The sequence below is a fragment of the Saccopteryx bilineata genome, chromosome 6 (genome assembly GCF_036850765.1).
Source record: "Saccopteryx bilineata isolate mSacBil1 chromosome 6, mSacBil1_pri_phased_curated, whole genome shotgun sequence".
Lineage (NCBI taxonomy): Eukaryota > Metazoa > Chordata > Mammalia > Chiroptera > Emballonuridae > Saccopteryx > Saccopteryx bilineata.
The window spans coordinates 201208221-201233278 of NC_089495.1; the positions used below are offsets into that span (position 1 = coordinate 201208221).

General features: G+C 50.7%; 1 protein-coding gene across 3 annotated transcripts in view; it reads left to right on the top strand.

The window, feature by feature from the left end:
• The window catches only part of MTCL2 (microtubule crosslinking factor 2), a 65828-nt gene that overhangs the window by 27743 nt on the left and 13027 nt on the right, over window positions 1-25058 (top strand). For 2 of the 3 annotated variants that reach the window (XM_066237317.1, XM_066237319.1), the window contains exons 4-11: window positions 11687-11749; window positions 12389-13576; window positions 16826-16966; window positions 18486-18611; window positions 19643-19873; window positions 22411-22515; window positions 23511-23678; window positions 24165-24416. In XM_066237317.1, coding sequence (XP_066093414.1) covers window positions 11687-11749; window positions 12389-13576; window positions 16826-16966; window positions 18486-18611; window positions 19643-19873; window positions 22411-22515; window positions 23511-23678; window positions 24165-24416 — 2274 coding nt within the window. The remainder of the gene's footprint in view (window positions 1-11686; window positions 11750-12388; window positions 13577-16825; window positions 16967-18485; window positions 18612-19642; window positions 19874-22410; window positions 22516-23510; window positions 23679-24164; window positions 24417-25058) is intronic. The other variant, XM_066237318.1, reaches the window with a different exon arrangement.

Consider the following 25058-nt stretch of genomic DNA (forward strand, 5'->3'; position numbering starts at 1 on the left):
GCTCCAGGGCCCTGAGCCAGAACCGCCCTTCAGCTGCCCTCGGAGCGGGTTGCTGTATGTGCCAATGGCTTCTCAGTGTGGAGTCGGGCGTTTGCTGCCTAGCTCATATAACTAACATATGAAACGAGTTCACCGGAGGTTTGTGTTAGCAGTAAGGCTTCTGATCAACAGTTGGCTATTGGTCAAGATTGGTTAAGATTTGGGGGGCAGTCAAAAGTCACATGTGGGTTTTCAACTGCATGGGGGCAAGTTGGTGTCCTAACCCCTTCGTTACTCAGCTGTCAACGGTATGACTGTATTGACACGGAAGGCTCTCTAAGGTACTGAGTTAAGCAGGAAAAGCAGGTTATAGAAGTGTACGTATTGCACAGTCCCGCTAATTATTTTAGACAAGCCATACAAAACACGCTGGATTTGAAGCATGTACGTATACATGCAAACGCAGAACAAAAGTCTGGAGAAAAACCACTGCACTGAAGAATTAGAAAGGGTGGGAGTAGGGTGGAGAATGACTGTTTCCTTCGTACTGTGAGTGCTGTGGTTGGTTTGTTCTTTCACAGTAAGAAGGTACTTGTGTATTATGTGTGAAATTTTAAATGCAGTCAAACATGTAAAGAGCCCTTCGTGGTCCCTGGCACACAGTAGGTATTCAAGAAAGTGGTTTACTGCCCCTTTGGAAGGCGATGTCAGCAAAGCAGGTGTAGCCCACCCTGAAGTGCCCCTCCGTGTCTCAGGATGTGGGCGAGGAGGCGTGGCCCTGTGTTTATTTGCTGATTGCCCTCTCCCTCCTCCCTCTCCTCCTGACTTGGTTTCTATGGAGACGAGGGTCCCTCAGCAATTCTTCTGCCAGAGCATCATCAAGATCTGCCGTTGCCATCCTGACAGGTTGCTGTGACGATGCTGTCACCCGGCTGGGAACAGGAGCCCCTGGCCTGAGCTGATGGGGTTGCCATGGAGACTGGTCTTCGCTCGGAGAAGGGAGGGCGGCCGGCCACGGCCGTGCTCCGTGGTAGCACTGTTGCCCAGCTGGGCTGCAGCTCAAGATTCATAACCCAAGAATCATTCCCTGTTAGGAATCGCTCCCCCTGCTTGTATTTTAGGCAGAAAGCCAACGTCGGGGTTGACGTATACTTATTAGAATCTAGCTGCTGTGTCTGAGGGCTCTCTCTGTACCAGGCACCACACCAGACATTTTATGTACGCCCTCATGTTGTGTAGCAACGACTTCCCAACACACGTAGCGACGCTGTCCCCGTTTTATAGTTGGTCATCTTCTTGGTGATTTTTAAATTGCGATATAATCCACATCATAAAAGTCACCATTTTTAAAGTGTACAACTCAGTGTTTTTTAAATACATGCCTAATGCTGTGCAGTCCCAGAACATTTCCTTTGCCCCCGAAAGCACCCCTGTACCTGTTAGCGGTCACTGCCTAGTCCCTCTTCCCTCCAGCCCGCGGCAACCACACTAATCTGCTTTCAGTCTCTATGGATTTGCCTGTGCTGGAAATGTCACACAAATGGAATCACGCAATGTGTGAGCTTTTGTGACTGGAGCATCTTTCTTTTTTCTATTTAATTGAGTGACTGATTTCTTTCACTTAGCACAAGGGTAGTCCACCTTTTTACACCTACTGCCCACTTTTGTATCTCTATTAGTAGTAAAATTTTCTAACCGCCCACCGGTTCCACAGTAATGGTGATTTATAAAGTAGGGAAGTAACTTTACTTTATAAAATTTATAAAGCAGAGTTACAGCTAGTTAAAGCATATAATAATAATTACTTACCAAGTACTTTATGTCGGATTTTTGCTAAGTTTGGCAGAATAAGTCTTCATAAAACAACTTACTGTAGTTAAATCTACCTTTTTATTTATACTTTGGTTGCTCTGCTACCGCCCACCATGAAAGCTGGAACGCCCACTAGTGGGCGGTAGGGACCAGGTTGACTACCACTGCCTTAGCATAATGTTTTTAAGGGTTTTCTATGTTGAACCATCTATTGGTATTTCATTCCTTTTTATGATCGAATAATAACCCGTTGTACGGATATAGCACATTTTGTCTATTCACCCATCAACAAATCCAGCATCATCAAATGTTGATGGACATTTGGGTTGTTTCCACTTTGTGGCTATTATGAATCATGCTGCTGTGAAAGTTAGTCTCTACAGCAGCGGTTCTCAACCTGTGGGTCATGACCCCGGCGGGGGTCGAACAACCAAAACAGGGGTCGCCTAAAGCCATCGGAAATACATGCTGCTCTACAGGCTTTTGTGTGAATACATGTTTTCAGTTCTCTTGGGTGTATACCCAGGAGTGGACTTGCTGTATATAGATGGGACTGGGGAAAAAAACAAAGATGGGATTCTAACTTGGGGCGCTCTGTGGGAGACTGCAAGTGGCAAAGCTCCTGTAAATTTGAGGCTTAACAGAAGGCTAAGCTCCCCCCCTCCACTCCTCCATATTGGCTAGAAAGCTGAGTATTTGCGCTTATCCCAATCCCCCATCACACTTGGTTAGTGAAGTTGCCAAAGGCTAAGTTTTTCTCCACACCTCCATGTTGGCTGTGATACTGGATTGCTTCAACTTGTCCTATCCGGCTTGTCCCTCCAGAGACTAGAGGCTGTTTCTTTTTATCCTTTGTTTTGTGAAGTTAAGATGTTATGTATGGTGGGGGTTATGTATGGTGGGGGTTTTCTGCACTGGGGAGAATTCTTGGGTTGCTTTGGAAATGTGACTTTGTTTTAAGGATATCTTTGATTTGCTAATGACCTCAGTTTGCCCTATAAATAAAGCAGATTGGGGGGGGGGGTGGAGACTCGCCTTTTGCAAGCTATCTTCTGCATTGCAGAGAGTCCTTCCGAGCCCGTTCTTTCTTCGCTTTAAGCCTATTTTCTTTTCTTTTTTTTACAGAGACAGAAAGAGAGGCAGAGAGAGGGATAGACAGGGACAGACAGACAGGAACGGAGAGATGAGAAGCATCAATCATTAGTTTTTCGTTGGGCATTGCGACACCTTAATTGTTCATTGATTGCTTTCTCATATGTGCCTTGACAGCGAGCCTTCGGCAGACCAAGTAACCCCTTGCTCGAGCCAGCGACCTTGGGTCCAAGCTGGTGAGCTTTTGCTCAAACCAGATGAGCCTGCGCTCAAGCTGGCGACCTCAGGGTCTCGAACCTGGGTCCTCAGCATCCCAGTCCGATGCTCTATCCACTGCGCCACTGCCTGGTCAGACTAAACCTATTTTCTTAATTCTGCGCCATTCCCACTCAGGACCTGGAATTACTAGCCGTGCTGGTTCACAGCAGTCCTCTACCTTCCAGAGCACACTGAGTCTTATGGTGGTGGCCCTGCCCTTCTTGCCCCATCCAGGGGCCTTCCTAGGACCCTGCTTTGTCCTCAGACCCTCCAAAGAGGCTGCTCATTCCATTGAGTACCCCCTAAGTGGCACAGGCTTCCTTATTTATTTATTTTTGGTGGCAGAGACAGAGACAGAGGGACAGATGGGGACAGACAGATAGGAAAGGAGAGAGGTGAGAAGCATCAATTCTTCTTTATAGTACCTTAGTTGTTCATTGATTGCTTTCTCATATGTGTCTTGACCAGGGGGCTACAGTAGAGCAAGTGACCCCTTGCTCAAGCCAGTGACCTTGGGCTTCAAGCCAGTGCGACCCTTGGGCTCAAGCCAGCGACCATGGGGTCATGTCTATGATCCCACAATCAAGCCAGTGACTCCGTGCTCAAACTGGTGAGCCCGCGCTCAAGCCGGATGACACCACGCGCAAGCCAACAACCTCGGGGCTTCAAACCTGGGTGTTCTGTGTCCCAGTTTGATGCTCTATCCACTGCGCCACTGCCTGGTCAGGCCTGGCACAGGCTTCTTGTGCCTATTCCCAGTCTGATGGGTACAAAGGGCGCCGACCATGGGGTCAGATTACCTGGGTTCATATGTTGGCTCTGCGGGCGTTGTCTGTAGCCTACCTGTGGCCTGTGTTGCATCGCAGACGCGAACTTGGAGTCACATGGGCCTGCGTTTGAATTCTGATTTTGCCACTTATTTGCAAATAATGGTAACACTGGGCACATCATGTAATTGTTCATTTATAAGTTGGGAGTATTTGCCCTGGCTTGTTGGCTCAGTAGGTGAAGTGTCATCCCTGAGCACCAAGGTCACTGGTTTGATCCCTGGTCAGGGCACACACAAGAAGCAATCAGTGTGTACACAACTAAATGGAATAGCAAATTGATGCTTCTCTCTCTCTCCCGTCCCCTCTTTCTCTCTCTTCCTCCCTCCCTTACTTTTTCTCTTTCAAATCAATGGGAAAAAATTTTTTTTAAATAGGAATATAAATCCCTACTTCTCAAGAGGCATTTGTTAGACTGGATGAAGAGAAGCAGATAAAGGCTCCCCGGAGAACAGGGGCTTGGTGAATGCTGATCGCCTTGACCGTCACCCTCACAACCTTTACGGCATCCCGAGAAGCCTTGGCCTTAGCTAGTAGAACGAGATGTTTCCACTGCCTCTGGCAAGGGGTGCCCCGTATGGGACTGTCAGCTCCCCATGGAAGGAGCGGTTACATTGCAAGTCAACACCAGCGGTTGGCAAGGTCTGTCCCAGGGACTTTTGATTTGGGGCTCATGCCCAAACCACTGCCCCTCCGCACCCCCCACCAGTGGTGGTCTCCTCCAGCCTGGAGCCCCTAGGCCTGAGGAAGAATGCCTCAGTCTTTGAGAGACACCCCTGTCCCAGGTCCCCCCTAGAGTAAATTTTGCACACACAGTACAGTCTGTGTTTTTAGTGAGACTTTTCCAAACATCCCCTCCAAGTTTGGTGAAAATCTACCCAGCTGTTTTGGCAGAAGGTTCATTTTATTCCTTGAAGGTTGGTCTTTGTTACCTGGCAACCAGGGAGCGGGAAGGGTGTTGGAGGGCAGGGGGCCCCTCCAGAGCTGTGTGCAGGCAGCGTCTCTGCGGCTGGAGCGGTGGAGACACGCTCCGCTGGTCTCCTGAAGGACGAGGGAGGGCATGGCTCCTGCTCCTGCTAACAGCCCTTGGACCGAGAGTGTTTTGAGGCGCTGGTGGGTGGGGAGACTCTGTTACAGGCCAGGCCAGAGAGGGTGCCCTCAGGGTTCGGCAGTGGGGATTGGCATTCCTGTTGGTGCCCCAGCACTGTCCTGCCCTGTCCTGTCCCACACTCCCAGGGCCCCTGGGGGCTCCACAAAGGGGCTCTGACAGACCCTGGCTCCTTGAGGGGGTGCCACAACCCCCTAGGCTGCCTGGCCAGCTGTCTCCCTGCAGAGGGGAGCAGGGTCTGTACTCTGTGAAGCTACCTTGTTTTCCGTCCAGACCTGCAGAGCAGGGCGGGGCCCGCATGGCTTAGACGGGATGGGGGAAGGGGCAGTCCGAACCCGGAAAGCCTGGAGCCCCTCTTGTCTGGAAAAGGGGTGCTGCTTCAGCCCCTCTCACCTGCCCGCTGCCCTATCTTTCTGATCACGTGCAGGCCACTCAGAGCTCACTGTCTGCCCGGTGGCAGGCATTCAGTGACTTTTCTTGGGGAAAATACATGTTGAAAACATTTTACTATGAACTTTCCCCCTCTACCCAACAGGTAAAATATGCTTGGTAGAGAAAGACTAGAAAATACAAGCACTTAAACTGTAAGGTGGGAAAAAAACTCACCTATAATCCAGCATTCAGAGGGAATTAACTCTGAGTAATTACCTAGTTACTGTTTGGGTGAGAGATATATGTACTTTATTTTTATTTTATATTTTTAAGTGAGAGGAGGCTAGATAGACAGACTCCTGCATGCGCCCTGACCAGGATCCACCTGGCAACTTCCGTCTGGGACCAATGCTTGAATCAACCCAGCTATCCTCAGCACCTGGGACCAACACTTAGACCGAACCACTGGCTGCAGGAGAGGAAGAGGGAGAGAAGGGGGAGAGGGGGGGGGGAGAGAAGCAGATGGTCATTTCTCATGTGTGCCCTGAACAGGGATCGAACCCGGGGACATCTGCATGTCAGGCCAATGCTCTATCCACTGAGCCAACTTACCGGGACCTATATGTACTTCCAATACGGTTTTTCTACTTATATGCACACTTATGTTGAACTGTGTATGTATATATGTATTTTTGAACTAAAGAGGTAATGGAAGCTCAGTGAAGCAAAACTGTCATTACAAAATCCCATAAAGGCATGCCTGGCATACCTCTGAGCACGGGTGCGTCAGACTCTGGTCACATTGGTTGCCTCGGGCAAGAGAAGGTGAGAGGTCCGCTGCATTCCTTTTTGTACTTTTGAAGTTTGAATATGTTATCTACAAGAATAATAGAAATAATAACAGCCATGCATACAAGAAAAGAAAGCAAGCCTCCCTGCATTCTGCCCTGACTCCGCCTAACTCATGACGAGTAGTTTGGTCTGTATCGTTGTTTTGGGGTGTTTTTTTTTTCTAATTTATTTTTCATAGTTTCTGTCTTTTTGGGCCTCTCTCTGTATATTTCCCTCCCTATGTATTTTTTTTAAAAATAAAGACAAGATTATGTCCTATGCACAGTTTCTGTAACCTACAAAATAACGTAGCACGAACACAGACTGTTTTTTAAAATGCTAGATGTTTGAGGGTTTTCTTCTGCCTAACGTGCTTATTATGAAAATCAAAGATCACAGAGGCCAGTAAACATAGGAAGGAAAGAAAGTCTAAAAGAGTACCATCTATTTCAGTATTTTAAACACAGAGCCAAAGGTCAAGAAGGAGCTCCAGCGACCAGGGGCTTGGGCACCCTCAGGCTGAGTAGGAGAAGGGGTGGGGGGTGTGCAGGGGGACATCTGCTTCGTCAGCATGCCAGAGATTCGCAGTGAGAATGTATTTTTATGTATTAGTTTATTTTATAAAAAAATATTGTGTATTTAAAAAGGCTTGAGGACCAAAGAAAGAAGTGGGGGAACGAAGTGCAAATGCGACTTTCCTGCACACTCACCGTTAACAGCTGGTGAATATTCTGCAGACCGCCCCACCCCCCATGGACGTGTGTGTGCGTGCACGCACACACCCACCCATCTTATTTTTATAAAAATGATAACATGCTTTCTTTTTTAAATAACAGCTTTATTGGGATATAATTTTCATACCATAAAGTTGGCCTTTTTTAAAAGTATACAGTTCAGTGGTTTGAAGAATATTCGGAGTTGTACAACTGTCGCCGCTAATTCCGGAACATTTTCATCATCACCCCAAAGGAAGCCCTGGGCCCATCGTTGTCACTCCCTGTCTGCCCCCAACCCCCGACAATCACTCATCTGTCTGCTTTCTGCCTTTGTGGACTTGCCTGTCCTAGACATTTCGTGTAAACGGAACCATACGCTGTGTAGCCTTTCGTGACTGGCTTCTTTCCCTTTGTGTAAGGTACATACATGTTGTCGCATGTGTCGGTACCCCATTCCTTTCTCGGTGGTTGAACAGTATTGCCTCGTGTGGATGCACCGCATCTTGTTTGTCCTTCATCAGCTGGTGCACGCTGGGTTGTAGATTTTGTTCTGCGGGGTCTTTCTTTCCCTTACAAGATGTCTTAGAGACTTTACCATGTTGCTGAGTCCTTCTCTTCCTGTCCTTATTAACGGCTTTAGGCTTTCTATTATCTCCTTCCTTTCTATGTATGTAATTGATGGCTGGGACTTCTCAGTGCCTTTGGAGACCCCTTGCTCCCCTTCCTGTCACCTACTTTCTTCCTCCAGGGAGTCTGCAGTGCTTGAAGGGGCTATGGTCACCTAATCCATGGCTCAGGGTTTGTTTTTTTTTGTTTGTTTGTTTATTTATTTATTTTACAGAGAGAGGAGGGAAGGGAGAATGAGAAGGTATCAACTCATAGTTACATCATTTTATTTTATTTTATTTTTTATTTTTTTATTATTATTTTTTTTTTCATTTTTCTGAAGCTGGAAACAGGGAGAGACAGTCAGACTCCCACATGCGCCCGACCGGGATCCACCCGGCACGCCCACCAGGGGCGGTGCTCTGCCCCCCAGGGGACGATGCTCTGCCCATCCTGGGCGTCGCCATATTGCGACCAGAGCCACTCTAGCGCCTGAGGCAGAGGCCACAGAGCCATCCCCAGCGCCCGGGCCATCTTTGCTCCAATGGAGCCTCGGCTGCGGGAGGGGAAGAGAGAGACAGAGAGGAAAGCGCGGCGGAGGGGTGGAGAAGCAAATGGGCGCTTCTCCTATGTGCCCTGGCCGGGAATCGAACCCGGGTCCTCCGCACGCTAGGCCGACGCTCTACCGCTGAGCCAACCGGCCAGGGCCATAGTTACATCATTTTAATTTTTTTTTTTTATTTATTCATTTTAGAGAGGAGAGGGAGAGACAGAGAGAGAGAGAAGGGGGGAGGAGCTGAAAGCATCAACTCCCATATGTGCCTTGACCAGGCAAGCCCAGGGTTTCGAACCGGCGACCTCAGCATTTCCAGGTCAACGCTTTATCCACTGCACCACCACAGGTCAGGCTAGTTACATCATTTTAGTTGTTCAATTGCTTGTTGTATGTGCCTTGACTGGGCAAGCCTGGGGTTTCGAACTGGCGACGTCAGCATTCCAGGTTGGCGCTTTATCCACTGTGCCACCACAGAGCGGGCCCGTGGCTCAGTTTTGTTTTTTCTTTTGTGACAGAGACAGAGAGAGGGACAAATAGGGACCGACAGGTGGGGAGAGAGATGAGAAGCATCAATTCTTTGTTGTGGCACCTTAGTTGTTCATTGATTGCTTTCTCATATGTGCCTTGACCCGGGGGCTCCAGCAGAGCAAGTGACCCCTTGCTCAAGCCAGCGACCATGGGGTCATGTCTATGATTCCATGCTCAAGCCAGTGACCCCACGCTCAAGCTGGCCCATGGCTCAGTTTGATAGATAATAAGTTGGAGTTTCAGGGAGAAGAAGGGATTCACCCAGGATCATAACATAAACTCAGAGCTGTAGGGTTCCCAGAGTTCAGCTTCCGGCTAAAGTCACAGCCCCTCCCACTTAGCTTGTTGCTAAGCAAGCTCAGATCTTCAACCCAGAGCCCTCACTCCTCACCTCAATCACTCCACGTGGGGTCTCCCTCGGAGCACCCCCTGGGTGGGCCCCATTTGTGGGAGGGGCTCTTTATGGGTGGACTTGCTTTGTGGCTCTCACCCACAAAACAAAGTCTTGGCAACCCAGCATCTGAAATATCAGCCTCTGCCTTCCTGCCTTATTTGCATTTCAAAAGGTCTCTTTAGGATTTGATTGGACTTTAAGATAAACTTAAGAGCCCATCTGGAGTTCATCTTCCTGGCTCTGTGGTTTCTACCTGGGCTGCACATTCGACTCACTGGGGAACCTACTTTAGAATACTGATGTCAGAGACCCACCCTGGACCAATGATAACAGAATCCCTGAGGTGGGACTTTGGGCATCTTTTTTTTTTTTTTTTTTTTTAAGTTCCCAAGGTAACTGACATGCACTCAGCTTGAGAAGCACTGTGCTTCCTCATCAAAGAAGGCACGTTTTCTCCTTCCAAGTCCTTGGAGCTGGATGTAGAGGTCTGTCGAGAACCGGCCCCCTGGTCAGCTGTGGATTTGCTCTGGGACCGCGCTGTCACCTTCCGTAACGCTGGGGCTCGGATCAGATCAGTGGTTCTCCCCTTCAGGGATGGGATGTAAGAGGTGAGGGGTGGGGAGGGCATGTATTCAGACCACCTCAGAGCATTCTTTAAAAAATACCTGCCCAACCTGAAAAGTCGGAAACCACCTGAGTGAGTCAGTCGCCCCTCTCGCAGGTCCGCGGACTCATGCGTCTAATTGAATGACGTATAAACACTGAGAAACTTCAGTAATGGTTATTGTAGCCTTTCTTCCTCAAAATCTCCTCCTTCGAGCATGTGCCAGTTTTGCATTCCTGCCGGAGATGTATGAGCATTTCTGTTCCTCCAGAGCTTCCGTAGAATCTGCCGTGAGATGTTTGGATGTTTGCCAATCTGATAGGTGAGAAATGGTATCCCAGTGTGGTTTTAATTTGCATTTCTCTATGAACAGCGTGACCGTCTTCTTATGGTTAGGAGCCATTTACCTTTCTTTCCCTGAGAACTGTTCTTCATATCACTCTCTCATTTCTCTGTTGGGCTTGTGTTTTTTATTTCCTATTTTGTAAAGCTCTTTACCTAGATAGGATATGAACCTTTGGTCAGTGTTATGAATTGCAAATATTTTCCCCAGTTTGTCATTTATATTTTTAGGTTTTTTTTTGTTTTTTTTTGTTTTTTTACAGAGACAGAGAGAGAGTCAGAGAGGGATAGATAGGGACAGACAGGAATGAACAGAGATGACAAGCATCAAGCATCAGTTTTTCATTGTGACACCTTATTCATTGATTGCTTTCTCATATGTGCCTTGACCAGGGGGCTTCAGCAGACCAAAGGAACCCCTTGCTCAAGCCAGCGACCTTGGGTCCAAGCTGGTGAGCTTTTGTTCAAACCAGATGAGCCCACGCTCAAGCTGGCAACCTCGAGGTCTCGAACCTGGGTCTTCCACATCCCAATCCGATGCTCTATCCACTGCGCCACCGCCTGGTCAGGCTTTAATTTTCTTAAGGTGTATTTATTTTTCATGTGGATTTTGCTTATCTGATCAAATGTATCGATTTTCTTCACCTATCGCTTCTGGAATTTTGAGCCATGATTATTTGAGTTGTAATCTTGTTTTGCTTTAAGTCTGCATTGCAGACTTTTACAGTTTAAATTGAGATCTGCCCCTCATCATTTCCAAGGCTCCACAGAGACTGTTGGAAGAGTTCCCCTTGTGAATAACACCATCAGGAAGTGAGGCAGAGGGGAGAAGTTGGGGTGTGGCGCCTTCACACCAGCAGCTCAGCCAGTCTGATGGGGAGCTTAGAGCGAGATGGGCCCGTCGAGTTGTCCTGAGTTGAGGGTGGGGAGCATGAACCAGTCATTGGATGTGGGATGCCCTCAGCCAAAGGCCATTGCTGGGAGAGGAATGAATGCCCCAGTCCTGAAGGGGGGACCTCAGTGAAGCACCCCAGCCTCACCCTGTCTTGGTCCCTGCTACGTTCTCTGCACCTAAGGGTGCCTAGCACGTAGTAGGTGCTCAGGAGGTCTTTAGGGAATGAATGAAAGACATGCACGAACAGAAATCCAGATATCCGGGTCTCAGCCCAGGCCAGCTGGATCACAATATGGAGGTGGGAAGGGGGGGCACCTGGCCAGTTGTGTTCAGAATCACCCCCTGAAGTGCTTCTGGCCTGTCCCCATTTGCAGCTCACCAGGTGGTCTTGAGAGTCTCTCTGGCTTAGCAGTTTGCTCTGGTCAAGGCCTGGAGGTGGCTGGGCTGGCCTGGGCTGGAGAGGGGGGACCGCAGTGGGACCTTAGGCTCTGTGATTTCTCTTTGGATGCACACCACGCTCATGAGCTCTCCGTGCTGACTTTTTTTTTTTATTTATTTATTCATTTTAGAGAGGAGAAGGAGAGAAAGAGAGAGAGAGAGAGAGAGAGGAGAGGGGGAGGAACTGGAAGCATCAACTCCCATATGTGCCTTGACCAGGCAAGCCCAGGGTTTCGAACCGGCGACCTCAGCATTTCCAGGTCGACGCTTTATCCACTGCACCACCACAGGCCAGGCTCCGTGCTGACTTTTTTTTATCTCCCTCCAGCATTCCTTGAAGAAGAGAGGAAGCCGCTCCCTGGGGAAGATGGACAAAAAGCCATCCATACAGGTACTTCCCAGCAGCTCCCACAGCCCCCAGTGCAGCCCCCACTGGGAGGTTTCGGTCTTCAGGGTCAAGGCCTGACTCCCAAGTGGCTGGGGGGGGGGGTCCCCAGAGGTGCCTAACCCTCTCCAGCTCTACCCCGTCCTCACCTGTTCATTTTCTTAGCTTCACTGCCCATTTCACTTCCCAAAACCATGCCCTGAACCATGGCTCTTGCACACTCAGATCAGCGATACATGTAGCATAGGCCAGGCATAGGATGCAGTTAGCTTCTGGCGGTCTTGGGTTGTCAGGGGGCCGGGCACTTTTCATACATTATCTCATTTAAGGAGTGTTATTGTCCCATTTTACAGGTGAGGAAACTGTCATAGTAATGGTCTTAGTGGTAGTAGCCTCAATAGTCAGCCTAGTTAAAAAAAATGTCACCTATTCCAGGAAGCCGTCCTGGACTTACCAGGCTATGTGTGGTGCTTTATATTTGCTGCTCTATCAATACCCCCCTCTCTGCTTCCCTTGGACTTCCTCTGCTTCATTCTTGTGTTTCCAACACATAATTGGTGCCCCCAGAAACTCTGTGATTGGTATTGAGCCTCCCAACACTAACCTCCTTGGGTCCTCTCTGTACCTGTGTCTGGTGGGCTCTAGGAGGACAGCGCAGACCTGAAGTGCCAGCTGCACTTTGCAAAGGAGGAGTCGGCCCTCATGTGCAAGAAGCTCACCAAGCTGGTCAAGGAGAACGACGGCATGAAGGAGGAGCTGCTCAAGTACCGCTCGCTCTACGGTGACCTGGACAGCGCCCTGTCAGCAGAGGAGCTGGCCGACGCCCCCCACTCGCGGGAGACCGACCTGAAGGTGCATCTGAAGCTGGTGGAGGAGGAGGCCAACTTGCTGAGCCGCCGCATTGTGGAGCTGGAGGTGGAGAACCGGGGCTTGCGGGCCGAGATGGACGACATGAAGGACCACGGTGGCGGTGGCGTGGGCCCGGAGGCACGCCTGGCCTTCGCTGCGCTGGGCGGCGGCGAGTGCGGGGAGAGCTTGGCCGAGCTGCGGCGGCACCTGCAGTTCGTGGAGGAGGAGGCAGAGCTGCTGCGGCGCTCCTCCGCCGAGCTCGAGGACCAGAACAAGCTGCTGCTGAGCGAGCTGGCCAAGTACCGCTCGGAGCACGAGCTGGACGTGACGCTGTCGGAGGACAGCTGCTCCGTGCTCAGCGAGCCCTCGCAGGAGGAGCTGGCGGCCGCCAAACTGCAGATCGGCGAGCTCAGCGGCAAGGTCAAGAAGCTCCAGTACGAGAACCGCGTGCTGCTGTCCAACCTCCAGCGCTGCGACCTCGCCTCCTGCCAGCGAACGCGGCCCATGCTGGAGACGGACGCAGAGGCGGGGGACTCCGCCCAGTGCGTGCCGGCGGCCCTCAGCGAGGCCCACGGCTCCCATGTCGCCCGGCTCTGCAGAGCCCGGGAGGCCGAGGCGCTGCCTGGTCTGAGGGAGCAGGCGGCCCTGGTCAGCAAGGCCATCGATGTCCTGGTGGCCGATGCCAACGGCTTCTCGACGGGCCTCCGCCTGTGTCTAGACAACGAGTGCGCTGACTTTCGGCTGCACGAGGCCCCCGACAACAGCGAGGGCCCCAGGGACACCAAGCTCATCCACGCCATCCTGGTGCGGCTGAGCGTGCTCCAGCAGGAGCTGAACACCTTCACGCGGAAGGCGGACGCCGTCCTGGTCCTGGGGGGTTCGGCCAAGGAGCCCCAGGAGCCCTTCTCGCCGCTCACCCCCCTGGGCTCCCAGGGGCCCTCCAAGGAGATGCTTCTGGCCAAAGACCTCGGCTCAGACTTCCAGGTGAGAGGTCCCAGCCACAGGGCCTGTCACTTTTTTTTTTGTTAGAACGTTTTTAACTGAACCATAACGTGCAGACAGACAGGGACACAAAGCACGGGTGTGTAGAGCTTCGGGTTTTCCCAAGGTGAACACATTCATATGACCATTACCCAGAACAAGAACTAAAACACCATCAACACCCCAGGAGCCTCTCCTCTTGTCCTCTTGAAGCCATAATACCTGCCCCCAAGAGTAGCCTTTTTTTCCCGTATTTTTCCAAAGTTAGAAGCAGGAAGACAGACAGACTCCCACATGTGCCCGACCGGGATCCACCTGGCATGCCCACCAGGGGGCGATGCTCTGCCCATCTGGGCCCTTGCTCCATTGCAGTCGGAGCCATTCTAGTGTCTGAGGCGGAGGCCATGGAGCAGGAGTCCCCATGCAGGCCGCATGCGGCCTCCTGAGGCCATTTAGCTGGCCCCGCCGCACTTCCGGAAGGGGCACTCTTTCATTGGTGGTCAGTGAGAGGAGCACAGGATGCAGGTGGAGTACTGTATGTGGTGGGGCCACAAAGTGCAGCATCGCTCACGTTCAGTACTACTTTCGGTGACGCGGGACGCATGCCTCACGGCTCCGGAAGCGAGTCATATCACTTGTTACGGCTAGCAGTGACAAATATGGAACTGGACATTGACCATCTCATTAGCCAAAAGCAGGCCAATAGTTCCCATTGAAATACTGGTCAGTTTGTTGATTTAAATTTACTTGTTCTTTATTTTAAATATTGTATTTGTTCCCGTTTTGTTTTGTTACTTTAAAATAAGATATGTACAGTGTGTATAGGGATTTGTTCGTAGTTTTTTTTATAGTCTGGCCCTCCAATGGTTTGAAGAACAGTGAACTGGCCTCCTGTGTAAAAAGTTTGGGGACCCCTGCCATGGAGCCATCCTCAGCGCCCAGGCCAACTTTGCTCCAGTGGAGCCTTGGCTGCGGGAGGGGAAGAGAGAGATAGAAAGAAAGGAGAGGGGGAGGGGTGGAGAAGCAGATGAGTGCTTCTCCTGTGTGCCCTGGCCGGGAATCGAACCCAGGACTTCCACATGGCGGGCAATGCTCTACCACTGAGCAAACCAGCCAGGGCAAGAGTAGCCTCTTGATTCAGTTCTGTCTGTGAACTTCATATCACCTGGCTCAAACAGTGCGCACTTGTGCCCGGTTTCCTTCGCTCACCATTGTATTTGTCATCACACGGGGCAGTCGTTTGTCAATCCTTATTACTGGATCTGATCTCGTAGAGTGACTATGCCACAGTTCCCTTGCCCACTGACTGCGGAGAGAAACAGAGGTTGATTCCGAGGCCCTTTCTTCTTTTCTGTGTCTTTCGCAATTTTGTATTTTTTTTTTGTTTTTTAACGAGTATTACTAAAACAAAGAACTTTTATTCCGGTCCTGTGCAAAGGCAAGAAACTTGGCATTCTAAAGGTAATGAACCTCCAGCCTCGATGTCTAAAAAATTCGACTTAGAGAAATTAAAAGGGCTCCGCAAGAAGCATTATTGCTCAAGTCCATAAACATTCCATTTCAGGAGCGTTTGAGGTGACAGATGCAAGCTTCCTCCCCGCTGCTTCTTACTCCCTACGCTATTGCTGTAACAGTCAGGAGCAGCTCTGGCCAGTCCAGTGGCCCCTAGCCACATGTGGCTACTTAAATTAAAATGAATAAAAACGATAGACAATTGAAAATTCAGTGCCTCAGTCGCAGTAGTCACATGTCAAGGGCCCTGGAGCTGCATGTGTCATGTGGTGCAGATCTGGAATAGTTCATCACCAGAGCATGCCCGTCTACATCTTCCTCTACATACACTCTCATGTGTTTGTTGTTTCACCCAAATTGCCTTTTGTTATACCCGCGGTTACCACACTAACTTGCTTTTCTCGTGGAATGTGTCTGTTGGTTCGCTGACTTATGATGTGTGGTGTGTGTGTGTGTGTGTGTGTGTGTGTGTGTGTATATATATATATATATATATATAGTTTGTGCTCAGTGCTGGAGGTGCCTTGGTAAGCAAAAACAGATGGGAGTCCTGCCTCCCGCCCCCACTCTCTCACCCCCCACCCCCCACCGTTGCCCATATCATCTAGTGGGGAAGAGAGATGTTAATCAAGAGATGCCGATGAATATGAAATTACAAACTGAGATGAAGGCTCTCAAGGAAAGGTACTTGGTTCCATGAACAAGAAACCTGACCTCGACCCTGGGTCAGGGAAGGCCTCTGATCTGAGCCGAGAGCAGAAGGACGGGTTACCAGGGTGTTCGAAGCAGAGGGAGCAGCCTGTGGAAGGGCACCATGGCAGGATGACCGGAAGGAGCGGGGTGTGTCTAAGGACTAGCAGGGGGGAGGCTGGACTGCGGAGAGCATCGGGAAGCTTGGAGCTTCGTTCACCCTGAGACCAGTGGGGTGGGTCTTTCCATGTCCATACAGAGAGATTCAGCTCTTTCTTCTTCCCAACGACACACTGTAGTGTTGCCATAATCTTTTTTTTTTTTTTTTTTTTTTTTTTGACAGAGTCAGAGAGAGGGATAGATAGGGACAGACATAGGAAGGGGGAGAAAGATGAGAAGCATCAATTTTTCACTGCGGCACTTTAGTTGTTCATTGATTGCTTTCTCATATGTGCCTTGACTGTGGGGCTATAAGCAGACCGAGTGACCCTTTGCTTAAGCCAGTGACCTTCAAGCTGGTGAGCTTTGCCTAAACCAGGTGAACCCGCGCTCAAGCTGGTGACTTCGGGGTCTCGAACCCGGGCCCTCTGCATCTCAGTCTGATGCTCAGTCCACTGCGCCACCGCCTGGTCAGGCGCCATAATCTCTTTACTCACTGCCCTCTTCACCTGGCTTGGTCCTGCTTTTTTAAGCAAGCAGACTGCCCTCATGTTAGGTCCCCCTCTCGACTCTTCCTGAGCTGGGGCCTCTCGTGTGGCGGGACAGTTGAGGGGGCTCAGAGGTTTGTGCACAAGACATTCACAGAGTGAGTGTTTCACTTACTGCTTACCTGGTCATTCATCCTTTCCACAAACATTCACTGAGTGGTTGCGGTGCCCGAACCAGGGCTGAGTCTGGGCTACAGAGGTGAGGCCACCTGGGTCCGAGCCCTCTGGTGGGTGGGCAGAGCGCCTTATGGAGCCCAGAGACCTGGGGCGGGGCTGTTTGTGGCACGCTTCAGGCCTGTTTCCATGGTTATTTTGTTCCTTCTGCCTGTGCCTCTGGGTGCAGCCACCTGACTACAGGGACCTGCCGGAATGGGAGCCCAGGATCCGAGAGGCCTTCCGCCCTGGTGACTTGGACTCCAAGCCTGACCCCAGCCGGAGCTTCAGGCCCTACCGAGCTGAAGACAATGATTCCTATGCCTCTGAGGTGGGCTTAGGCCTGAGCAAGCAGGGGGCAGGGGGGGGGGGCACGGGACGGGGGCGGGGGGACGGGTAGGAAGCGAGTGGCTGGGGCTTCCCCCAAAGCAGCAGCACCATGGGGAGTCTTAGCTGGCGATGAGATGGGCTCTGAGTATTCCGCTTGGTTTCAAGCTTCCTGGAAGCCAAGACAAAAAGGGAAACAAGGGGGTTTGGGCCATTCTCATGGTCTGATCAAAAGAAGTTTATCAACTTAGTTTAAAGAAATTGATTTTTTCCCCCTGTACTAAATTCCACCAGAAATTTAATAATTTATGGCATTTAATGGACCCACTAATTTATGTACAGGAAGGCAGCAGTCTCTACAGTCAGGCTGATGGGGTTCAAATCGTGGGTCCACTATATACTGGCTGTAAGTCACTTGACCTCTCTGATTGTCAGTTTCTTACCTTCGAAATAAAAGTGATCCCCCAGAAGGTTGCTGAAAGGATTAAATATACACAAAGCCTTAGGTTAAGCCTGGCCCATGCCGGGTGAGGAGGAGGAAGATGGTGATGACACATGACTGGGCCGCAAGTTTAATGTGCGTGTGTGTGTGCGTGCGTGCGCGCACGGCGCGTCCATGCTCTCCATGTTTTTCTACTGAGTTATATATTTTTAAAAACTCTATTGGAGTGTATAACATAATGTAATATACTTAAAATAGTATGATAATATGCGTAAAGGACAGCATCTTTAAGAGTATGGCTAATTGATTTTTAGCTATGTATACACCCATTAAACACGTGTATTGATCCCCATCATTATTATCTAAGTTTTCTGTAAATTTTTGCAATTACAAACAATGAGACAATGAACATTCTCTTTGTGTGTGTGTGTGTGTGTGTGTGTGTGTGTGTGACAGAGACAGAGAGAGACAGAGAGAGACAGAGAGAGGGACAGATAGGGACAGACAGGAAGGGAGAGAGATGAGAAGTATCAATTCTTTGTTGTGGCACCTTAGTTTTTCACTGATTGCTTTCTCATATGTGCCTTGACTAGGGGCTACAGCAGAGTGAGTGACCCCTTGCTCAAGCCAGCGACCTTGAGCTCAAGCTGGTGAGCCTTGCTCAGACCAGATGAGCCCGCACTCAAGCCGGCGACCTCAGGGTCTCGAACCTGGGTCCTCTGCATACTAGTCCGATGCTCTATCCACCGTGTCACCGCCTGGTCAGGCAAGACAATGAACATTCTTGCAAATCAAACTTAGTCTACACAGTATATTATTTTCTTCAAGTAAATTTCATGAAGAGCTATTATCTCTGTGTTGAAATTACAGTAGCTAGATTAGCTTTGCACTGTTTTTGTTTAATCATCATGGCAGCTCGCTGAGGCAGGGTCAGCCCTTGTGCCTGATTTGTACTCGAAGGACAGCTTAGATCTGACTTAACTTCTGTTGCTTCCCTACCACTGTCGTCCTCTGACCACAGCTTCTGACTTCCTCTTGCTCTCTCCCTCCTTGTCATCGCTGTCCCTCATGCCTACCCCAGATCAAGGAGCTGCAGCTGGTGCTGGCCGAGGCCCACGACAGCCTCCGGGGCCTGCAAGAACAGCTCTCCCAGGAGCGGCAGCTACGGAAGGAGGAGGCTGACAACTTCAACCAGAAAATGGTCCAGGTGTGTGGTGCTCAGGGCCCGCCTACACTTACTCCAACCTCCCTTCCCTGAACTGAAGGCAGAAACCTCAGAGGTCCAGGAGTCTTCAGAAGGCAAGAATGTCAGGGAAAACCTGCGTCTCCCTGCGCCATGCTGCCCTCGTGGTTGTGGGGTGTCGCTGCACATGCGATTACGCAGCAGCTGTGCTGGGCTGGAATCGTGGGCTTATCATTGACTACCTGAGTGACCTCAGGCCAATCCTGTGTCCTCGCTGGGTCTCCGTTTTCCATCTACAAAGTACTGGCCTTCATCAGAGCTGAAAACCTGTAGCCTCATAGGTGTGTCTGGTAATCAAGCGAATAGTCCTGCTAACAGAAAATACATTAAGCCCTTACTGTATGTCAGGCCTGTGCGATGCACTTAACATACACCATGTCCTTTAATCCTCATGTCTTTTCCAGTGCAGTGTCCCCGCTTCACAGATGGGGAAACTGATTCCCAGAGAGCTGAAGTGCTTTGCCCAGGGTTGCACATCTGGGCGAGGTGGGGCTGGAATTCTCATCCAGGTCTCTGGCTCCCTCTTAGCCATGACACAGCATTGCTTTTTCTAGGCTAGTACACGGGCTCAGCGTTCCTCACTCCCAGCATGCCCTTTGCTCTCCAGGCGGGTCACCCCTCCCTGCCTTCATTGCTCACCCTCCCAGGTTCCTCATTAAATGTGAGTTCATATGCAACACTGGCATCCAGTGCGTGCTTATCCTATTATGTCATTGTTTTTACAATCAGGCAGAGCTGGGTTCAAATCCCAGCTGTTCTCACTGATTCCGTAACTGATTGCTGCCGCTGCTTTCATGAGTGCCTGTTCCCTGGAGTAGCAGAGGGCAGTGTTTATCTCAACAGAATGAGCTGCTGGCTGTGGAATCCCTGGCAGGGATCGCCAATAAGCACCACCCAGATTTTCCTCCCTGTCCTTGTCAGAAGCCTGGAATGGGGTGGGGTAGTAGTGCCCAGGAAGACAGCTGGGTTGCTCACGCTCTTGTCCCCCCTGGAAGCTGAAGGAGGACCAGCAGAGGGCGCTCCTGAGGCGCGAGTTCGAGCTGCAGAGCCTGAGTCTCCAGCGCAGGCTGGAGCAGAAATTCTGGAGCCAGGAGAAGAACATGCTGGTGCAGGAGTCCCAGCAGTTCAAGCACAACTTCCTGCTGCTCTTCATGAAGCTCAGGTGGTTCCTCAAGCGCTGGCGGCAGGGCAAGGTTTTGCCCAGCGAGGGGGATGATTTCCTTGAGGTATGTTTCCCCTGGCACTGGGACGAGGTTGGGGGGGGAGTGTGGGGGAGCTAGGACCGCACGGACACCCAGCCGAAGCTCAGGTACAAGCCATCAGCTTGCAGGCTTCATTCAGCACCTGTTTGTGAGAACCAGCTCTCTCCTGGGCGCTGTGGCAGGGGCTGGGGATACTGTGGTGAAGAAGACGGGCTTGGGCCTGGCCTCAGCAGAGAAAAAGCCTCTTTGGGGGCTGGGAGGTCGCTAATACTTGTTCCTCCCCCTTTCCCACAGACCTGGAGTCTTCAGCAGGCAACAGTATGGAGGTGATTTTAATAATCTAGTGCTGTTGTTACTGCATTGTATGCAAATATAGTGTGTGTGAATGGTTTTTACTCCTTTAAAGTATAACTTACATACAGGAAAGTGCACATATCTTTTTTTTTTTTTTTAAGCAGGGACAGAGATAGAGTCAGAGAGAGGGATAGATAAGGACAGACAGACAGGAACAGAGAGAGATGAGAAGCATCAGTCATCAGTTTTTGTTGCGACACCTTAGTTGTTCATTGATTGCTTTCTCATATGTGCCTTGACCGTGGGCCTTCAGCAGACCGAGTAACCCCTTCTCGGGCCAGCGCCCTTGGGCTCAAGCTGGTGAGCTTTTTGCTCAAGCCAGATGAGCCTGTGCTCAAGCTGGACACCTCGGGGTCTTGAACCTGGGTCCTTCTGCATCTCAGTCCAGCGCACTATCCATGGCGCCACCGCCTGGTCAGGCGAAAGTGCACACATCTTAAGTGCACAGCCAGTGAAGTTTTCTAGCCACACCCAGATCACAATAGGGCATGTCTCCAGTGCCTAGTCAATAGGCACCCCCCAGCGGCCAGCACTTTCTGATTCCATATACCACCAGTTCACTGCCTATCGCAGGAGTTTATAGGAGTACATGCAGTCTTGTGTCTTCCTTTTTTTGCTCAGTATAATTTTTTGAGATTCGTCCATGTTTTGCGTATAAAAATAGTTTATTCTTTTTTATTTTTGACTTATGACTATATCTACTTCATTAATATTTTAATTTTTATTGATTGATTTTAATGAGAGAGGAAGGGGGAGGGGAGGGAACATCAATCTGTTCCTGTAGGTGCTCTGCCCCGGGGGTCAAACCAGCAACCTCTGTGCTTTGGGACGATGCTCTAACCAACTGAGCTCTCCGGCCAGGGCTATACCTCTTTTATTTTTAATGTTACCTGTGATATAAAGCAATGGTTACTGGCTTTCCATTTTTAGTAATAATAATTGCCTTTTTTAGATATGTTTACTCAACTAGAAAGGGTAGGTTGATCTAAAAACCTTAATGCTAGAGCCCTGACCAGGTGGTTCAGTTGGTTAGAGCATCATCCTGATATGCCAAGGTTGCAGGTTCGATTCCCCGTCAAGTGTGTGGTGCTATTAGCAGGTGTGTGGTGCTCAGGGCCCACCTACACTTACTCCAACCTCCCTTCCCTGCCTCTGAGGCAGAAACCTCAGAGGTCCAGGAGTCTTCAGAAGGCAAGAATATCAGGGGAAACCTGCATCTCCCTGTGCCATCTCCCTGCACATACAAAAATCAACCAATAGATGCATGAATGGGTGGAATAGAAAAATTGATGTTTCCCTCTCTCTCTTTCTCTCCCCCTCCCATTCTTCCTTCCTTTCTAAAGTCAACCAGGCAATAAAAAACCATTCATGATAGCACAGGTGGTATGTGGCTGTGGCAGGAAGCATGAGGAGTGGACCTTTGGGAATGTATGAGGCTTGGGAGGACACCCATGGTCCATTTGTCCCTCAGCCTGTGCAGGGTCCTTTGTTCCTCAAAGAGCAGCCATGATAGAGGCCCTTGGGAGGGTCACTGATCATCATGAAGTGGACCTCACCTTGGAGTATCTGAGAAGCAGCTCGAAAGTCTCCCATGGCTGTCCCTTGAGCATCACCCCTTTGTGACACCAGGGACTTCCTGTTTGAAGCCACTGTCTGCTGTCTACTTTCTCTTCCATGGCATTTGAAAACTTAGGACCACTTCTCCTATTTGGAAGTTCAACCTGTGTCTCTGGATGAAGCCCAGAGTCCATCAGCAATAAACCCTGCCTCCAAGGAGATCTCTCTTCTGACTACCCAAACCTTCCGTTCCCTTTTTGTAATCATGGGGGTATCCGTGGCATTTATTCCAGCCACGGTGCCTACCTTGACCTGGCCTGACACCATGTCATTTCTAAGGAGCTTCCGGGGACGCCTCATGGTGTTTGAGACAGGGATGGTGGGGAGGCCAGAGCTGCCTGAGTCTCCAGCTGTTCTTGGCCTCGATGGTGCCCCGGGGTCAAAGTTCAGATTTGGGAGGACATTGCTGAGCTGGGTGCCTTTGGGCTATCCTGCACCATTAACTCTATCCTTTCTTCCAGTCTGGCTGTTCAGTCCCCTTTCTATCTGGGCTTCTGGCCTGCATGCCCTCCTCCTGAGGCTCAGACCCCCAGCCAGGCATGATGCCTTCCCAACCCCTGTTGACTGTGGTGGTTGTTTTTTTTTAATAGGTAAATAGCATGAAGGAGCTGTACCTGCTAATGGAAGAAGAGGAATTAAATGCCCAGCATTCTGATAACAAGACCTGCACAGGGGATAGCTGGACCCAGAACACGGTTTGTTCTCAGCCTGTTCCCAGTGCTGCCCTATCCATTTCTTTCTCTGATTAATGATCACTTCCTGCTACCCTCTCTCATCTATCTTGTGCTGGGCACTAGAGCTCCATAGGGTTATTGCCTCTAGTGCTCAGTGCTGTGGGCTATCTAAGTCATCCCAGGACGGTGACAGAGGGCCAGATGATGGACTGTGGGGTCACAGGCAAGAGAACACTTAATTCTGTTTGGAGTGTAGTAGACATTGTCACAAAGAAGTGGTCATTGGTGGTGGGTTTTGAAGGATGAATAGGAGTTTGCCTAATAGAGAATGGGGAAAAGACCATTCTGGACCAGGAGAACTGTGTGTGCAGAGGTGTGCCAAGGTATTTGGGATTCGCTGCATCTTGGAATGATGTACATAGTGGAGGTGAGGACATCAGGCTGGGGTCACATGAAGATGGACCTTGTGGTCTGGGATCAGGAACCCTCCAATCAAGCCACGGGGTAGAGAAAACAATGGGGTCAGGCTCCCGGGGGCAGGCAGAGTGAGATTGGGCACGGGTGGGAAACAGGTCAGGCCCAGGAGAGGAGACTAGGACCAAGTCAGGCAGTCAGTGGGTCTCTATGGTTCAACTCGTTATCTCACTCCACAGTGGGTCAGATAGACAGGTCCTGGGCAAGGAGAAGGATCCAGGGCCTGCCTAGACACTGCAGGGCCTCAAAGAAGCCAGGGAGGGCCCAGCTCAGAGTTAGGCTGAGTTATTTCTGTAACTGCAGGGTTTTTATTTGCGTGAGACCGGGATTCATGTCGGCCTAGGAGGTGGCCAGGGCTTAGATGACTCAGCTCAGAAATGTCAAGGCTGAAATTTCTTGGGTGAGATGACCTCAGGGAGGGCGTGGGACTTGCCTGCGGCCCTGTGGAGTCCCAGTCAGGACTCGGGGTGAGTGTTCCAAGCCCAGGCTCCCCCTGCAGTCCCTCCAAACGCTCCTGACCCAGGCCTTGCCCTTGTCTGCAGCCCAACGAGTATGTTAAGACCCTGGCCGACATGAAGGTGACACTCAAGGAGCTGTGCTGGCTGCTCCGGGACGAACGCCGTGGGCTGACGGAACTGCAGCAGCAGTTTGCCAAGGCCAAGGCCGCCTGGGAGACGGAGCGGGCGGAGCTCAAAAGCCACGGGACCCAGGTGAGCCTCTAGCCGGCCAGGGGCAGCTCCCTCTCGCTCCCAGCACTCGGCTATTAGATCTGTGGACAAGGTATTCAAGCCAGGCTTCTAGAAGCCTAGAACCCCCTTACCTCACCCTGTCACCCAGAGAAGGCGAGAGACTTGCCTAGAGTCACACAGCAAGGGCATCAGAAACGGGGGACCAGGAGTCACTGAGCTCGGGGAGGAAGGTGATTGACAGAAGGGCACGCGGGCATCGAGGCACTTCTGCTCCACCAGGGGCTCCTGGGTGAGGCCAGAATGCTTTAGTGTCCGTCTGTACCTGGTGACGTCCTTCAGCCACATGCCTGGACTTCAGCTGCCTGCTGTCCTCCTTCTCTCCCTCCTTTCCCCAGAAGGGTCCCCTTAACCCCTGCCCCCTGCTGGTGTCCTGGAGGGAAAGAAGGCAGGAGAGCAAGGAGGAGGGGCTGCCTGGTGCCAGCGCCCAGCTTGCTTTTCCTTCCGCAGATGGAGCTGAAGGCAGGGAAGGGCGCTGGGGAGCGGGCAGGGCCCGACTGGAAGGCCGCCCTGCAGAGGGAGCGGGAGGAGCAGCAGCACCTCCTGGCCGAGTCCTACAGCGCTGTCATGGAGTTGACGCGGCAGCTGCAGATCAGCGAGCGCAACTGGAGCCAGGAGAAGCTGCAGCTGGTGGAGCGGCTTCAGGGTGAGAAGCAGCAGGTGGAGCAGCAGGTAAAGGAGCTGCAGAACCGCCTGAGCCAGGTGAGGCCTGTCCCAGCCCAAGCTGGCTCAAGCCATAAGGGGGAGTCACTGTAGGAAAATACCTGGGGTAGGACCTCCCTCAGGTATAGCTGGATCCAGGTGCTCAGAGGACGCAATGGGAACTAGGTCTTTCTCTCTGCCAGTTCCTCAGACTTACTTTCCTCTGTATTCTTTTTCTTAAGCAAGCTGTCCTCAAATATGGCCACTATTTTGTGCTCGTATTCTCACAGCTTAGCTGTTGCAGTAGAAACAGTTTTCCTTTTCCATAAGGCTCTGATTGGCCAAGTGTGAATCATGTGCCCACCCCCAGAGCCTGCCAAAGCCCAGGAACCATGAGGGAAGAACCAAGCATGGGCCTCCATGGGAAAATTGGAATCCTCAAACCAAAAGGCGGGGATAGGAAAAACAATCACTGAACACGCACCCACAGTTCATATCACGCACGCAGCTTAGCAAGCTGCTTCGCTCCCCTCTTTATTTTGGCTTTTTCCTTTGTTTTACTTTTTATTTTAATTCCACACATCAGGACTTCATCTTTGTATAAGACCCCAATATTGCAAAAGCATACTGCAACTCCCCCCCTCCCTTTCTTGATAATATTCACAGAGATTATTTTTATTTATTTTTTTAATTTAAAAAAAT